General features: G+C 31.9%; 1 protein-coding gene across 4 annotated transcripts in view; it reads left to right on the top strand.

Annotated features, from left to right (window-relative positions):
• trol (terribly reduced optic lobes) overlaps positions 1-19,022 on the top strand; it is a 218,836-nt gene that overhangs the window by 84,992 nt on the left and 114,822 nt on the right. For all 4 annotated transcript variants that reach the window (XM_088037882.1, XM_088037880.1, XM_088037881.1 and 1 more), the window contains exons 2-18: positions 2,241-2,546; positions 2,790-2,834; positions 2,899-2,919; positions 3,044-3,085; positions 3,150-3,185; positions 3,237-3,290; positions 3,338-3,379; positions 3,429-3,479; positions 3,556-3,603; positions 3,867-3,896; positions 3,948-4,000; positions 7,000-7,254; positions 7,324-7,493; positions 7,565-7,687; positions 11,612-11,833; positions 12,119-12,229; positions 14,638-14,751. In XM_088037882.1, coding sequence (XP_087894008.1) covers positions 2,241-2,546; positions 2,790-2,834; positions 2,899-2,919; positions 3,044-3,085; positions 3,150-3,185; positions 3,237-3,290; positions 3,338-3,379; positions 3,429-3,479; positions 3,556-3,603; positions 3,867-3,896; positions 3,948-4,000; positions 7,000-7,254; positions 7,324-7,493; positions 7,565-7,687; positions 11,612-11,833; positions 12,119-12,229; positions 14,638-14,751 — 1,723 coding nt within the window. The remainder of the gene's footprint in view (positions 1-2,240; positions 2,547-2,789; positions 2,835-2,898; positions 2,920-3,043; positions 3,086-3,149; positions 3,186-3,236; positions 3,291-3,337; positions 3,380-3,428; positions 3,480-3,555; positions 3,604-3,866; positions 3,897-3,947; positions 4,001-6,999; positions 7,255-7,323; positions 7,494-7,564; positions 7,688-11,611; positions 11,834-12,118; positions 12,230-14,637; positions 14,752-19,022) is intronic.

Genomic DNA, 19,022 nt, shown 5'->3' with positions numbered 1-19,022 from the left:
ATTAAAACAATATACCATTTTTTTCAAACAATGTAAAACATTTCACCACGTTGTGTTAAGGATTATTATTATCGGAATGACGTTACCGTACCATATAACTACTGTTATCAAGTTATTTATTCAACTTCATAGCTTGGTTTTAATAACTTAAAAGGAAGTTTTATTGTTTATTTTATCAAACTGTCACCACAAAAAACCGTTTTCGTGTTTTCCATTCTCATTAGGTATCTACAATCTAACAAAATGAAGGGGGAATTTGAAATTTAGGTGCTCATTTCAAAAAACATCTTACAAGCTTTATTCTTAAACGATTTTCAAGTGGCTTTCTTTCTGACACCAAAAATCCGGCTGGAATAAGAAGTTACTGAAAGGCGACTTGTATTAATTCAGCTAGCACTTTTGAAAAAAGAAACCAAATAAAAGCCATAATAGACAGGTGTCTCGGAACTCGTGATTCAGAGAACAAAAGGCTTATGGAGGCAACAATTCTAAACCAAAATTCAAGTGAACATTAATTACACTATCGTTGCCTAGGAAATTGAGATTTATCAATTTTTGTTTTGAAATTTACCATCTGTATTGCTGTCGGCACCTCACTTTTCTGGGTCATGGGTTCTGGGCCAGTCTGTAGAGCAGTATATTCAGTTACGATTTTAGAATGGTCTATATTCTGCTCGAGTAGCTGGCTTTAGTCTGAGATTTCATGATACTAAACCTTGGCTTATAAGCTGTTTCTATGAAACCAACTTTATTAAGGTTTTATGATTAGTCTATTGATGTACCAAATCGCAACTTGACTGAACTGTATCTTGAGGATGGTAATTAGTATTAGGATTAAATTAAAATTAAAAGCTATATTGTTCTGTCTTTCTATTTGCTGTCACAACCAACTGGGGAACACCTGAAGACTTTCAAGTATGTGTATTTTTTCAAGCGGTTTGTCGGATATTTCTGCCAGGAAACAATGAAGCACACAAAACTTTTCTGACAGTACAGCTTCTGATCTATCATTAGATAGCAATTTCATACTGATAGTTACAACTTAAGTGTTAATTATTACCATTCCAAGAACCACTTTCCTGAAGCTGCGATTAAGCACAGATATTTATCCTACTCATCATAAAACCTTAAAACAAGTTTGTTTGATCGAATCAGCTTATTTTCTCTCGGACTATTTGCCTCACTAACGGTAGAGATTTTGTATTGGATTCGCTTGTTGGCTGAAAACACTCAAGAAAAATGTAAACAACTCATGTGTACCCTTTTTTTCGCAGTTTTGAAAAAAAAAATTTAAGTTGCTTTCTCACGAAAACTTTCAATTCGGGCCATTTCGAAGGAATTTGTGGTATTTAATAGCATAGAGCTAGTCTGACGTCAAAAGAAGATGTTTTTAAAGATGTTTTGATGTTGAGGCTTCCGATACCAACGTAGTTAATAAATAAGACGCTTACATTGTGGCAAAATCTTATACTGAATGTTACCTTCAGAAAAGTCTATAATAGTTTATTTGGATATCAAATTCTCATTACGCTAGAATAAAGGTAAAGCATTAACGTTAATATACAGGTTTCGGCTTTATTTAAAGTTCTATCGAACATCTCTAAAAGGTAGTTAACAAAAAAGTGCGTTTGCCTCCTGACAAATTTTGTCTTTGTATTTTTCCGCATTTTTAAAGAAAAATGGAAAAGTTCCGGTTCTCGAAGAATTCGACCGGTCATGATAGAAGTGATGTTAATAGAACAAAATGGAATTAATTTCGAATGTTGGTATTAATAAGGCTTTCGATTTCAAACTTATTTTCACGCTTTGGAAGAATTTATTTTAATTTTATCGTAATGATGGTTCAATTGCCATATGCTACCTTCAAGTTGCGATAAAGTACTTTTCCAATATTATATATAGGGCAAGTGCAAACTCGCGGTCCTTGAGAATTATTTTCAAACTCTAAGTTAGAAAAAAAATTATAAATAGTTCTTAAGCAACGAAGTTGGTAGGCTTCAAATTTCCCTAATGTTTCAGAACGCTTTTCAGGACATTTACCATATCTAACATATTTCGCCTTTAGATTTTCTTTTAGATATTCCTTTAATTCGTTTAATACTGCTTAATTTAAACAGACTGTCCCGGCGCATCCACCATTTGTGAAAATCATTTTAAAAATTATTTATTTATGTATTTAATTCTCCTACTTGTTTTTTGTGTTTATTTTAACATTAATATCGTTTTTTCTCTTTTTTCAGATCGACTCAGATTTAGTTTTTGAAAATTTAGAACAAACAGATGTAACAAATCACGAAAACCACCATAGGATAGCAAGAGATGTGTCCAGTCCGGAAAAAAATTCCCTAGATTCTAGTCCACCGGTGGAAGAACACTGGTTATCTACAACTGTAAATAGGATAAAAAGGCATATAAATAGTCTTCTTTCTTCTAAATCAAAAGTCAGTCAAAACAGAAGCAAAAGAAAAACTCTGAGAGTTCCTAGACAGGGAAGCCAAGTCGAAGCTGAGGAAGAGTACGACGATCCGGACGATCCGAACTATGATGTAAGTTGTTTCTTTTTTTATTTGAAATGTGAACCGGAAAGTCTGAAGTTACTCAACATTTTTTGGTCGTGGTATTATTATAATCGACTTTGCCGGTTCATACATTTTTAATAATTTCTTAACAGTGTACAATGGGTTGGGTTAAATGTTTAATGTTTATTTTCTTTCTTCAACGTCAAAAAGAGTGTAATGCAGGGTGTAAAACTTCGTCCTTTTTGTATTCGTTTTTCTGTATGATTTTAGGACGAAAATGTAGATCCCAATGGCGAGGAAGACACAGAATTTAATGTAAGTATTATCTATTTAAAGTTTTCTGAAGTTAAGTTCGATTTTAATATTTTGTAATTTTTAGGAGAACGAAGAAGAATACGAGGTACGTGTTTAAAAAAAAAACGAAATTATTTTATTATGCACGTTGGTAGTTTAACAAGTACATGCATGCTTTTTAGTGCTTTAAAACACTGAAATATAAAGCAATTTTACGGTGCTAATTACAGGAAACTGGGGACGTGGGTACCAATGAGTATAACCCGATCGATGTAAGTTCGGTTACAAAAGTCAAAATTTAAACTGAAGACTTTTTACTTACGTAACTTTTTTTAGGAAAATGGCCAAGAAGATGTGGATGTAGAGTATGACGTAAGTAGATTAAATTGGAGCATTTTCGAATTTCTTTTAATTACATTTTAGGAGAATAATGAAGATGAAGATGAAGATGAAGATGACCCGGACTATACTGAAGAAGTAAGTACAAGTGACTAACTAATTCTTTATCCGGCATTTTGTTGTAGTTGGTACCAGACTCGACGAACGTCACCGAACTTTCCATAGACGTAAGTTTTTTTGAACGCATAGTATTTTAACCAAAATGTGCGTTTTTAGGGAGGCCCCACTTCAACCAGTACTGCGTCGTCACTGGATTCTTTGACACCTGTAAGCTTAGACTTTATCACTCTGAAATTCACAGGTAAGCTTCTGATTTTACAATTTTCTAATCCATTGTTTTTAGGATCTTACCATTTCTCCGCAATATGATCCATTCGAACCAAAAAGCTCCGTAAGTTAGGTCTTTGGGGAAAAGCTTCTAATACACTCATAAATGAACCATATACACCCTGTATATTTTTAACTAACATATAAGTCTACTTGTACTGAATTATCATGATCTATTCTGAATCTTTGCGTGCATTTCAACTGCATTTACACCCTCTTAGAACGCATATTCATCTTTGCCAGCCAACGTTTGTCTTTGTCGTCTTGTTTTCGCTATTTTATTTCTATAGTGTGTTTATTATTTAGTAATGTTGGGTTGTTTTACAGGGGGACCACAACACCATTGATCTTCTCCAGGTAAAGAAATATCATGGGGAAAACTGATCCGAGCTAATAATTTTTTTACAGCCCGATGATAGGTACAATAATTCTCCTCCTCCAGCTTATGGGAATGACACTCGGTAAGATATCAAAATGAAAATTGATTTACTAGAACTTATTTCTTATTACTGACTGCTTAGGGGTACAGCCAACTCTCTGAATAAAATGAATTAACTGAGATGTGGAAAAGAAAAGTCGTTTCAATAAAAGTATTTATATTCCAAATAAACTAAAACATTCCGTACATTTTATTAGATAATCTCGTACGTTCCGCATTTTTATAAATAAACATTCAGATCTATGTGTTACAAGGTTTGTTTTTCTTAGGGTTTTGTGAATATGCTCAGTTTACAAGGCGAGTCATTCTCACGTAATTGCTCTATGCTAACGACTTTATTATATTGGCATCTTCAAATGTTTGCGAAAATAAATCTCTTAAGGGCAAGTAAAAGGGGAACATAAGAATAATCGCTATATCTAAATATAATATGTGAATTAGTTACAAATGAGTTACAGACTAGTTGGAATAACGTAAATTGAGGAAAGAGCAAAAAGTTCGCCCGGTTTGGAAGCAGGCAACCAGTAATACACTGAATAGAATTGTGGTTTGCTGCTTAATTATCCATTAAACTTCCGAGTATGGGCTATCAAAGTTTTGTAAATAGCACATTAGTGAGTTTGAGGGTCTTTACCTTTATATTTAGACCACACTTTGTATAATAAATTATTCAAGTTAACAGAATTCGGCATTGTAAATTATAGCAAAGATAAAGAATTTATGAAACCGACATTTATACAGTGTGGAACTAAAGTATCAAATCATGTCTGTAACCTCTTTGTTTGAAACGTTACAAAAAAAAATTAAATAAAAGTTTTTTTGTCTTACTATTTTTTTTATTGGTTCTCACTTTCTTTTGTTTTGTTGCTATGATGATCAACTGTGTTTTTTCTAATAGCAACCATGCTTTTTTTCTCTTCTTTTGAAATAAGCATATTTTTCTTCATTTGGATTTAAAATTTTGCAATTTTTAATTTAAAAAATTAACAAAGAAAAGAATGTTTATTACGATCCAATAGTCAAAATGCTAAAACAACTGAATGGTGTTATGCAACAAAGATCCAACCCACAAAAAAAATTGATGTACCTCTTTGCGTTATTAAATCGATTAAAACTGTCACAATCTGTTTATCCTCATATGAACCAAAAATTCTTAAAGCTAATAGTCCAACTGAGGTGCTACATGTTACTGCAATTATGCACTAGAGAATCGGTAAAATTAAGACTTGAGTAACCAGAATCTCCGTTTTTAGACGACAGTGAAAAATAAGAAAAAAGTGAAAAAGAAGCAAATTTTATCAAAAAAGTAACAGAAGCAAATTAGGTACACAAAATTAACAATACTAAATTAAATGTTCACATTGAGCTCCATTAACCATTTAACTGTTGTAAACGTGTATGTACGTTTTGACATTTTTCTCATAGAAAATTTATTGGATCAATTCTTGGTGTTGACAAATTATTAAAATTACAATTTTTTCCCAAACACCAAATTTTTACAAAAAATGCTGGCGCGCGTTTCGATAGCAATGCTGTCATCATCAGAGCGATGATTAAACTGAGTTTAAGAACCATTTCAGAGATATCTTAATTTTTGTAAACAATGGCACAACAGAAGTGATTTTTTTTCCCGAGCTAAGTACCCTATAATCGAAATCGTCACGTTAATTGCAAAATAAGCACAATACAAACGTACGATAAAATTTTACGTTAACTTTATGTACTGGACACTTATTTCCTACTAAAAATACGAAAAAAAGAAGTGTTTTTACTCTTTTGTTTTCAATTTTTTAAGCATGCTTTGGAATGTACCAATTTAATTTTATGTGGAGCTTTTATAAACAAATTTGGTGGTCTAATAGAAATAAAAAAATTCTCAAAAATTTTTGTGGAAATTATTTTTTTTTGTAATGCAAATTTCATTAATTTTTTTTTGAAAAATTAAGATATTTCAGGAATGATACACTTTAGGTATAGTAGTTTATAGTTTAGTATATAGAAAGTGATCTTCAATTTGCATATAGAAGAATTCAAAAAAGGAATAAAATATTGGGTGTTCTATTTAAAATAAGCAAGTTGAATGTCACTTCCGGCATAACCGGAAGTGTCACGTAAATGAAAATCATGTTTATTTCAAAATGTGAAAAAAAAGTATGGTTAAAACAATGTTGATTTCTACAGCAACTAAACAAAATAAGGCAGCAACAAATTAAAATACTCAAAATAAGCATAATGATAAGGCAATGTTTGTTTTTTTTGTAACTTTTTAAATAAAATAGTTATTTGATACTTTTGTTCCACACTGTATAATAATCTTCTTTGTATAGTTCGTACAGTGAGAGTTTGAATGACAGAAAAGTCACTAAATCTACGCAATAAAAAGTGTTCCATACGCGCGAAATTTAAAATAACAAAGTAACCCCAGTTACTGACAACCCTGTCAACCCATTTCGCGTAGGAATTTAGTGTTTTCAGTGCATTTTGTAGCATAATTTGCTGCCAACCTATATGTCAACTGTCGAAATATCCCAATCTCTCACCGGATATGCTATAGCACTTGTAACTATTACAGTTGTTTTACGCATGATATTTTGTGATTAATTTAAAACTTAACTCTTTTTATACGCCCGTTAGTTATTTATTTAAGGTTGGATTTTTGCTTTTTTTTCATATACAGACACTATTGGTCACATTTAAGCATTGACAGTGGTTGATTATGACATTAAATTTAAGTAAATAGTGCGATTTCTTGAAAATGTTCCTTGTGGAGCGGTTTCTGGTTCGTGTAAAGTATCCAATTTACACAACACCGCAGGAGCAAATTACATTACAACAATTTCAAAATTTGCAATCTTAAGCAGTGTATTTTTTGTTCGCCGTTTTTTAAACTTTCAAGTGACACTATTCCACGAATTTCTATCTATCTATTAAATTAAAGGGGGCGAAGCTCCCCAAACGCAGGAAGTAATATTTTTCTTGAAAGTTTCAAAAATCCCGTCTAATTTCTTTCAATTTTTCTAGTTATGGCGATGACGAAGACGAAGAGCTCACCTCTGGAGAAGGCAGTTCTGGAAGTCCACCCATCGGTTTGCCTTTCGAGCCTTCTCACCCCGTATACTACCGCATCTCCTTTACTGCAAGCGAGCCATACATGGACGAATTCGCTGATCGTAACAGCTTCGAATACCGAGACTTCAGCGAAGAACTGATCCGAGAGATTGATAATCTGTATCTGGACACCCCTGGAACTCAATCAGCTACCGTAATTAAGATAGAGTACGTTGCTTTCACTATTTTAGTGTTGAACCACTCATAAAAAGCGGCACTAAATGAAATTCATTTTAGGAAGAGAGAAGCCGATGCCTTTACGTCCAAAGTAACTATCGATTTGGGCAGTGATGGCTACAAGAACCAACAAGTCATCAAAGACGTCCTGTATAAACATATTGAAAGTCATCATCGGCTGGGCAAAATCACTGTTTTGCCCGACGACTTTCAGTTTAGAGAGTTTGAAGGTATTTAGTTTTTTTCTTTGGTTTTGTTTGTTTTGGTTTGGATTTGGTTTTACTTGTTTTGATTTGGTTAGGCATGTCAAAAACCATGTGCGAAATCAATGAAATACCATGCCATTCTGGTGAATGCGTTTCTTCGGAAGCTCGATGTAATGGCACTTACGAATGTGCGGATAGTTCAGACGAGATTGGATGCGGTATGTTTTTTTATTTTATTTTTTTTTCAATTTGATTTGTACATAGTTGACAAAATCAAACAACCGCCACATGTTGAATGGTAAAAATGGTAAAATTAGTTGAAATTGTTTGGTGTACCATGCGTCAAAAATTCAATTAAACAGGGTTGGAGATTTTTTGATTTTGGCAACCACTGGTTTAAAACAGTCATTAATTTATTGCGACACTCTGTATGTGTAACAGGTGTGTACAGTACCTATTATGTTTTTATTTAATATGTTCATTGTTAACTTTCATTAACCAGTGTTTTACCTATTATGTGATGCTTTTTGTATTTATGTTATGAATTATAACAGCTTTTAACATAAAAATAACAGGCGAGCAATAAGTTTTGGGACTAAATCTATAAATGCCAAAATAAGTTTGTAATGTAATGTAATGGAATCTGGTTCTTAATATTGTAATTCTAATCTCTAAACTTTTTGTTCGCTCGTTAAGTTATCTGTTACCTGTAACTACTAAGTTAAGTTACCTGTACTATGGAATACATCTTTGTTGTACAGGTGGTTTTTAGGGTTTACTATTATTTTTATATATTTATGACAGATTGGCGTTCGTTGAAAATCAACTGTCTAGTAGGTCAAATGTTCAGGAAAATAATCAAAATCTATGCTAAAATATTTTGACAATAGTTGAATTTACAATACTACAGAATTACGCTTTGACACAACATTTTTTTCTCAAATTTGTACGAAAAAATTAATGCAGAAAAATTTTTCCTGTTAACCTCTAAAATCAGCGGTTTGGGGGATTATTCTCTGCATTTGGCGCATTGTTACTGCGCAGAATTGTGAAATTATTTGTGAATTTTTATGCAAAAATGTTTTCTCCAATTTCGCTGTTTGCCACGATAATATTTGTTTGAAAATAAATTCTCAAATTTTTATTCGTAAAAATTTGAGAAAAAATGGGATCGTGTCAAACCGTCTTAGACGTCTATGATTAAATTTCGTTAAAATTGTGAAGCGGTTTTTGTAGATAAAGCATTGTACTTGATTCGGGTATAATGGCCTCGTTTTTTAAACTTCATCCATGTGTAAAATGACTACCATTATACTTTGATTAAACACTATGCATTATCTAGCTACAACAAACATTTCATAGTTTATGTTAACCGCAATTTGAACAAAATTTATTAATGTTTAACGTGAAATTTTTGCAAAACATAACTATAGCCAGGTAATATAAAACAGTTTCTCATTTGTTGTAATATGAATGTCCTTTCACTTCTACATAACACCTCTTTTTTTAACTGTGCTAGATAAAAGAGAAATTAAATTAAAACGCATTTCGACTTATTTCTAATGGCACTTCAACTTAATGTCTGATTAAACTGATTATAATTAATTTCAACCGAGAGAGGCCGATTCCGGCCCCATTATGGTTTGTTATTTCGATCGTTTGAAATGCATTGACACAAAGAATGGGTAGAAAATCAAACTTTGCAAAACGCAGGGTCAGCAGGGGTGCACAAAATCAAGGCTTACGTAATACATAATAAACATTTTGATTGACTTTACTTTTTAAAACGGTGAGGTGGCCAAAATTGCATTATTTTTAACGGTTTAATGAACGTTCAATTAAGCTTCACGAAATTAATAGTATTCGTTTTAAATTTTATTAAAATCCATTTACAAATACATTACAAAGATATTGGGCTCGAATGTCTTAGATAAGCCACTCTGTATATTTTACAATAGATGTAATCAAAGTCTGACGTTCTTATTGTACGTTTCTAACCCTGTCAAAAGTGTTGGTAAAAAAGAATCTTTGCTGTTTTAAGTGTCTTACTGGGTATGTCAAGCAGGCTATAAAATTTCAAATTTATTGGTAACTTTGCTCTATCTCGGAAGGTGTTTTTTGATAGTTTGGGGGTGTTAAGACAGTTGAAATATAGTAAACAGGGTGAACAACCACAGAAAAAATTTTTGTTTCTTTAGGAAATGATGAGCGGCTTATGGAGGGAATCTTTATCGAATGCTATGAAAAATTGTAAAAATTAATTTGTATTTTGTTATTTGTTGGACTATACAGTTCGTTTATTTAGCACGGGACATAGGTACTCTCATGTTAATTTTTCTACCTTATGTTAACTCTTGTTAAGATGAAGATGTAGACTTTTATTTTGACATAAAAAATTCTTTTCTCACTACAGTCAAAATTATGTTTTTCAGATAAAAAAAGTGGTTTAAAAAAATAGGTGTACCTTATTGTTTAAAGGCTTTTAAAAGAATTATTATTAAGATTTCATTGAAAGTTTGATTTTAACATATCGTCGTTAAGTTGCTAACTCCATTTTTGAAAATGCGTTTTTAAGTTTGTAATAACAAAAACAAAAGGATTTAGCGTTGGTTCCTTTGTTTTATTCTTTCAAAATTAAGCAACATTCTATTTTCAATACCTTAGTGTTCAAATCTTAGATTTGACGACAAATATAAAAAAAATAGATTTCTAAACTTTTGTTAGATGGATTAGATGGATTCTGTGAATATAATATCGTCGGCGCAAGTCGTTAAGTTGCTTTAAGTCCATTTTTAATTTTTTTAAGGGAGGTCGGGTAATTTTTTTTTTATTTTTTCGTATTTATGTAATTTGGAATTCTTAATTCTGAAATTATAACACAAAAGAATCCAATGCCAAACCTTTTTGTTTGTGTTTTTACAAAATAAAACGTATATTTGATCCGAACATGGACTTAGCAACTTATGCCGGCCAGATGTACAGCAATTGATATTTTGTTATTTTGAAAAGACATTTTAAAATACCAAACATTTTTATAAAATTTTCAAGGTCAACTGAAATGGTGACAAAAATTTGTCACCTATTTAATTTTTTGTGTTAAAAGTACTCCTCATTTATTTTGAATACCGCATTTCAAGGTCATAATTTGTGACAATTGTGGAGCTTTACGACAAATTGAAGAGGATTTATGTATTGAAAACAATCACGAACAGGTCTTTGGGTGTTCCAGTACTCGTTTATGTTCAATTCAATGGATAACTCTTCTCAAATTTGCCGTAGAACTCCACAATTTTCACAAATTATGACCTTGGAATGCGGTATTTAAAATAAATGAGGAGTATGTTTTAGTGTAGTAATTAAAAAGGAATTTTGAGTCATTTTGTCAAAAAATTTCCAGCCTGAATCTTTATCATAACAGAAGTCAATGTGCAGTTGAAAATTTAACATTTATAACCAATTTCAAAAACGCACTGATAGACAGGTCCAACTGTCTGGAACATATCTATGTATATAACTATGCTGTATAATGTTTATTAATGAAATAAGTATGTTAAATTATAGAAGTAACAATAATCTAACATCTTCGTCAATTGACGGATTTCGCTTTTTATTAAAATTGGCTTTATAAATGCAAATAACCTACCAATTTCAAGTTGAGATGTAATTTTACAATTCTTTGTTGCATCATTGCGACACTATAAACTGCTAGTTTTATAGTTGTTTCGCAACAACTTGGAATCGACTCGTAAAGTAGTTTTTAACGCAGTTTTTGCTTTTTTAAAATGTAACAGTTACCAATTCCTAAAAGTAGGTAGATATGTAAGTATTTTGTGTACTAAAAGCTTATCCATTGTAATTTAGCTGTAAACCATTGTATATACACAAAGGATGCTTCTACAGAAAAATAATGTATGTAAATAGTGTTGCTTCTAACGCTGAAACTGGTGACTATAAACGAAGATGGTTTTCTATTAGGTTGGCAAGAGAGTTCAAGTTTTATATTGGTACAAAAGTGCTAACCCGCAGAATTTATAGTCACTTTAAGCTGATAGTATATAGGATAGACTACAAAATCTGTAAATATTATCATCTTCTTAATTTATCAAGTAAACGCGTTGATTTATTTCTAACTATATTGACAGAACTACCCACCGATAACCGACCATCATCAACTACAACAGTAGGTCCAACAGAAGAAATAGGCAGCGGCGAGCCCACAGATGAAATTACCCCAATATCCAACAAATGTCGTGCCGACGACATTGTCCGCTGTGCTGATGGATCTCGAACCATTTGTGCCGATCAAGTTTGTGACGGTGAACACGATTGCGACAACGGAGCAGATGAAGAGAACTGTGCTATCGGTACCGAAACAACTAAAATCTAACAGCTTCTTGGTGGCGGGATAACGTCTAACTGTTTTGTTTGATTTACCATGTCGTTTCTGTGATAGATGGAGTGTCTGTTTTCTTACTAAAATAACCAATTAAATTACTTGATTTATTTCAGGGGTTCTGGAAAGAAAACAGAAACTTTAGTTGCGTTTAATTGTTGAAGTAGATTTTTGACCTTATTTCTGAACAAGCTTTTGTCTAACATTTGCCGAGTTTGAGTCTTTCTGAAGGTAATTTTGGAATTTTTGTTGACAGATTGTGCCGAAGGCGAACTTGTCTGTGATGTATCTAGGTGTATCCCAATAAGCAAACTTTGTGATGGTTTTAAAGACTGCTCAGATGAAACAGATGAAAGAGACTGCGTTGGTAAGGACATTATAATGTATACTACATTCAAAATAATGTTAATTTTTTTTGGATGGACTTTAAAAAGACTTTATTATGACTAGTACACAGTTCTTTGTACTGAATGCTTAAACCAAGACTTTATGTTTAGTTTTATGAATATTTTCAATTTTATAGCTGGTCTAATGAAAACTTTTTGCTTTATATCGACTATTTCTGCAAAATTAGAAGGAGAAGCTAAAAACAGTTTGAGTATTGAATTTGATATCATCACTGTTTCACTGTGTAAATAAATTAGTTTGATAGTTTTCAACTTCCATGCTTTTGTAAGATTACAAATGGTGTGCGAAGATTAATTTCTTAGAAATTTTCAAGGATTAGGCTCGATATACTACGTAATAAAGCAAAGCACTTTACTTTGAAAGTGGTGCGCAAAAGAACGCAAAAGAGTGTTTAATATTGCTGCTTCTAAAAAACTGAATTACAAGACACTTTCAATGTCAAATCTGATAAGTTACAATTTTTATGATTTTTTTTGGTTTAATATTTGTAGAAAATTGCTTTCTTTGACATTTCACGCTCCGTAACATTTAGCTTTAGACATTTTAATTTTAACTAGTGATAAGAATAATAGAATAATATGTAGTTTTCACGATTTCGAATGTTTTTCAATTCATAATTTTAATATGATTTAACCAGGAAAGCAAACCGAAAACGAATAGACTGCCATAAATTTACACGCTGGTTTTGTTCTTTCAGACTCAGTAAATTGTCACAGAGAAGAAACTAAGTAGTTTAAGAAAGCCTCTTAGTGTAACTACTTCAAAAGTATTAAAAAGAAGCTCAAAATATCAATTTTGAAAATTTTAGACTTGGTTTTGCAGGTATAGTCGAAATGGTACTTCTATCTTATTCTCGAACTGCCATACAAAGCTATTATCATTTTACTACCATAATTCCAGTTCCTGGGAAATCTCTCGTGGAACATCAGCGTGAACCACCTTCTACTCGTATAATTATATCAGTTAAGAATAGGCATGACTTCACGACTTCAAGGCTTCTAGCAATTACAAATTTTGTTGATCTTCTGATACTAAATTTGATTTATTTCATTAAAAGCATTAGGATATTTTAACTTTACTATGAAAACTACAAGTCAATTTTTAAGCGGAATATTTTAATTACTTGAATTCAGAGTAAATTTTTTGTTTTTATTTTTTTATTGTCACACCGTTAAATTTTCGATACATACAGCGTGTCACTACAAAATTTGGTTAAAAGTTTATGGGGAAAAAGTAACAATTAAAAAAAAGTAACAAATTTTCCCAACAGAAATAAATCATTTTATTGTTTTAATATCAACTTTCGATGACTGTCGGTTACACCGGAAATAACTTCCAACTTTGTTCATGAGATAAGAAAAAGAGAAAATTAAAATCTGCCATATGTTTAATTTCATGGATAAAAATTGAAATAAAAAAAATTCATTTCTGAAACCTAACCGAACCATATTAACGACAACGAAATGTGCACGGCAAATCGGCTAAATATTGAACCGAAGTCGAAAAACCAAGAGCTATTGAAAGATTTGATGAAAACCGGCCGCTAAAAGCAGTGGCTGCTGATTAGTAAGAGTTGTATAGGTAAAATTAAATGTTTAGAGAAAATAAAGAACGCCACTGCTCAAAGTCTGACTTAATTACGGAAATTCAGAGAAAATTCTATGACAACAAAAAAGTCGTTCACACATTTCGGTGTCGCCAATAAGCAACAAATTGGCCATTGCAACCCCGATATTTTTTATTTTTACTTAATTTTAACGCAAAATCTTTTAGTTATAACTCCAAAAGTGCTAATAAAACGACATTAGAATTTGATTGATATTAAAACCATGCGATTGCTCACAGTTAGTCCTGGTGCAGAATTTTTCGATTTCAATTGTTACTCTTTCCCTAAAAACCGAATTTCGTGTGTGACAGATCCTGTACATATAAGTCGCTTAAATTCAAACCCAGACTTCATTAGGCCGAAATTCGGCACAGCAACATAAATTTCATAATTAGGACTAATTCGTTCTATACTTACATATTTTAAACAGGGGCTTTTTGCTACAAATTGACGAATTTTTGTCTTCCAACATTTAAAAGTAAAAGCTTTAGCAGAGCTTTTCTATTGTTGCTAAAATTAGGATTCGATGCAGTTTGCATTTAAGCGACTTATACTAGTATGTACCTACTGTATTTTTTTTTCATTGTTATTAATAATAATTATGATAATGCACAAATGCTTTTGCATTTATTTTGAGTTATAATTTATTGTTATTTTACATATTTACATATTAAAACTGTTACTGAATTACCTATTTTAAAAATGCTAATTTTATCGTTATTTGGTATTTCATCTTACTTCTTGTTGTTTTCTTTTTTTAGCGTGTCCAAGCAACCAAATAAAATGCGACAATAAGTGCATCCTTCCTAGCCAACAATGCAACGGAGTTCGAGACTGCAGCAATGGAGCAGATGAGAGCAACTGTCCCTCTCCAGGTAAGCAAAAAATTTTCTATCATCGTTCTATTTAAATCTTTCCCACCGCGTAATTGATACAACTGAGGAGAATAACCTCTTCAATTAGAATGGATGTGTTTCTCATTGCCTCTAGAACAGAGTGCAAGGCAAAACTAATTTGTAAACCGACCACACATTAAGATTCACATTTAGCATTTGCATTGAGGCAGAAGAATTTCGTCGATTTTGGTAAATGATTAGTGCAGACTAACTCGCGTTCCCATTAAGGAAGTTTCGAAACAGAAGAAATAAACCGGTCGAGTTTGTATTATCCCGGGACAGTGATTTGTCGGCGAGACTCCGCCTAGTGATTGCCACCCCCTGCTGAGAGGGTAATATGTCCGGATTGTAATCATACTTTATTCATATTACAATATGGCGAAGTTCCCCTAAACATGATCTGGTCAAATACCAAACGTAATTTGGACTTTTTATTCAGTTGCGTCATGTTTTCTTTTTATTCGCGCCCTTTCATTGCAGATTCTCTTGCGCAATCATGATGGGTAAAAATAAAATTTACTGCGAGCAATACCCGACTGTTATTTGCATGACCCCAAAATTACAAAACTATTAATTGTATAAACGTAAAATTAACGACACATTAACTTGTTTGGTTCATGTTGCAGGTATTTATAAATGCTGTAAAAGTAGTTATAAAGTGTCTACTGAAATAGCTGTGGATACAGAGAAAATATGGCTGTAAAGACTTTGATAGAGACATTAGTTACATACTGTGTCGACTTTGTTTTACTTTTAATACGACCATTAACTGTATATTTATTTGCGAGACAATTGACTGGACAGTCTCAAATTCTCGACTTAATTACTGTATAAACATGACAATAAAGAACCAATTTTCTTGTTTGGGAGATTACGCAAGTTATCATAAATATTGTTATTAACTGCTGGCAGCCACAGAAATTCAATTTAAACGTTTGACAAAGTACTAGTAAATCTTTTATTAAAGGACTTGAAGTATTTGCTTGCAAGCTAACACTGATTTGTGAAATTACTTGAAGTAGCGAACAGTAAGTTAATAGGCACTTTATCTTTAAAATTAGCCTTTTTATGGGTTTTTTGGCAAGCATGGAAATGGGTTTCTTCTATTGTTTTAAAGGGGATTTGAAATAATAAGGAAGTCTAAAGGAATCAAAATTATGTAAAAGTTCTAAAGAAAGCGAATATGAGTAGAAATCGCCGGAAAATGCCATATCGTTGAAACTGCACGTACCACTGTTTATAATAGAATAGCTAAACGACGAAATAAATAAAATCTTTGCAATAACGAATTTAATTATTGTTTGTTTGTTCATGCAAGGTTGAATAGAATGCTATAGCATTTTGAGTTTACGCGATGGTGTTTAGTTTTTCCGGATGCTGCAGCATGATGCACATTTTTTACTTTGATGTTCACTGACGGAAAACGCTATTTCTTTCTTGTAGCTTGATAACTTTGAATACAAGTACTGTTGCTTTCAAAAGTTTCGGGTTTAGGTACACTTTAAAAGTCTAGTAACATATTTTTTTTTTTAATTCTAGTTGTGTGAACATGTATTTTGAGATTTTGATTATGCTTTCTGTCACTGACAAAATGTACAAAATTTGTTAGAGGTTTTTTATGGTTCAGATTAAAAGACCATCGTTACTTGATTTAGCAACAACGCGTGCTTTTCTCTTTTCCAGCGTAGGGTAAAACTACTAATAGTCGGCACCCCCTCCAATACTCGCCATACGTTTTTTCCGAAAATAAGAGTTGGGTGAATTGTACAAGCCTGCCGAACATTCTAAACGGTTATCCTATTTTTTGGGAAACTGTTTGGTACTTTAAAACACCTCTAAGAAGTAAGAAGACAGATAAAAAAAATATAAAAAACATTTTTCTTGATGGTTATCATACGTTTCCAAAAGCTGTCTTTAATTGTTTGCTAAGAAATTGTTTTCAATTTTCTTTTTTTTGACCTGCAATGCGTATTTTTTGGACCCTTCGTGACAACGTGTTATCCTAGGTTCTAGATTTTCATTCAGATTCTTTTTAATTAAATTTATAAAATAATAGTGTTAGTATTTGGTGTTCCCAGTATTAGATAAAATCTGACTCATTTTTCCCATTAATGGATGACGATATTTTTCGATTCGGTTTTTGGTTTTCTTTTAGTTAACTTTTGTTTACTAAATCACTTGCAAAATCTATTTTGTTTTTCCAAGTGTTCTTCCACATTTTGGCACACCATAACTCGCGACCTGAGAACTATAAGGTTCTATAGTAGGAATTTTATAACTTTGGTTTAACCCCGACCACATGAACAAATGACGATTTGAATTTGTCGAATCAAGGAATGGCTAGCTTCCTTTACCCAACATAATTAAAAATTTGACGGCTTTAGTGTCACACTTGTCAAGAAGATTTGCAGTCTTGCAGGAATTCAATTAATCGTGAAATCTTTGTCGATTTTTATGGTGTTTCATCTTCTAATGTGTGGACAGATCTACCCTGAGTTCAGACAAATATTAACGAACTATCAAAGTGTTGCAGATTGAATCAGACTTTCATCCAAAATCCTATTGGCCTAAAAGGTAGGCGGAGTTAAAAAGTTATAAAATCCTGACTATAACTAACATTTGCATTAAATTGATCAGTGTTCACGTTATTAGTGATATTTTTTTAATTTATGAAGTATTTATTTGAAAAATGACAAGATCTATTAATATCATTTTGGCTTGTCCAAATATTAACTTACTTAATTTTTGTTCTTGATAGAAAACGTTGAAAAAAATCGCAAAAGAAACAATTTAAATTGTCACAAAAATCACTTAGAACCTTATTTTCCTATAATTTCCTTTAATTAATTTCCTAATTTCCTAATAATAAACCTTATTCTCACGTCGCGAACTAATAATGGGCAGTGCCTATTATTGAATAACCAGCATGCATACTTATGATAAAATTCCCAAATAAAATTTAACATTTTACATTTATTTAACACTGTTTGTATCTACTTTGAAATGGTAATAAGTGCACTTCTCAAAAAAAGAATGGTAAAAAGATAAGTAACATCTCGTCAAAATCCATTGTCTTTATATTTCATACCAAAGTAAGATGAATATAAAAAAAATCCACTTGGAAAAGAAAGAGAAAAATAAAATAGTCTATGATCCGGAAAAGACAAAGGAAATTGAGAGAGAATAGAATCAGAAAACAAATGTGCTATTCTGAGCCAAAAAGAAAAAACTAGGACAAAAGTCAAAAGGGTTTTGTTTTAAATTATCCAAAAGAGATTGACCTTCTACGCTTGAAAACCTGACTCTTCTAGAACATCGTCTTCTACTCACGGTTCCTTCTTGTTACCATCTTTTATTTACCCTTAAGGCGGTACTTTCATCTAGTTTATAATGAAGAGCGACTTGTCTTAAGGACCAATTCTCTTCTAATTTCTAAAGAATCAAAACTCTATTATTCTCTCTCAGGCGAGGCATTCTAAGTTTTCAGACGTCAAATGTTAAAAGTCAAATGATAAGTTAAAAGGTGCAATCAAAACTTGTCATCATTATTTTAATGTCATTAAGAATTGAACAACTTTCTCACTTTTGACACATGACAGCGGCCTTGATGGTAAAGTTCGTTTTTTTTTAAACCACCAACATCGCTCTTTCCCACCACTTTACAACCGGCAACCTCGTCGATGGTGACTTTTTGGTGATAAAATCAAAGAGATTAGTTGCCTAATTGAAACAAAACAATTTTCAGGTTTTTTACTATGTATTTAATCCTTTGATTTTCAATCCAACAGTTGCTATGGAAACAAAACTATTATAGCATTGCGTATCGAAATGGGATATTATAGCACTGAAAACGAATGCGGAAATAGCGAAAATAACAATGTTACAAGAACAAATTAGGAAAAATAGTATAAAAACTTTGTTCATAAGGCCATTAAGGCACTCGTTTTATAAACTTGCATTCGTGCTTTAAAATTTGCCTGATGAAACTATTTTGCAAAAAGTAGCGAAATGATACATGTCGTGTGCATAACATTTATTTCATGCGATTAAGAAACAAGATTTTACTACAACCGCTGCAAATCGAGCAAAATTGAAAGATAAATATTTAAAGTGACAGTTCTGACAATTATTTTAAAATTGACATTTTACTTTACAAAATCATACAGATGTTCTGGAACATTCTGTATAAGTAAAAGATGCGTGTGATAAAGATTAACATGTTCTTATGCAAAAGCTAAAACGAATTTTTA

Source organism: Gnatocerus cornutus, chromosome 5, assembly GCF_029298725.1.
Source record: "Gnatocerus cornutus isolate USDA-ARS CGAHR chromosome 5, icGnaCorn1.1, whole genome shotgun sequence".
In the NCBI taxonomy this organism is placed as follows: domain Eukaryota; kingdom Metazoa; phylum Arthropoda; class Insecta; order Coleoptera; family Tenebrionidae; genus Gnatocerus; species Gnatocerus cornutus.
Note: the sequence above shows the minus strand (reverse complement) of the source record. Positions and strands in the feature narration are given on the sequence as shown.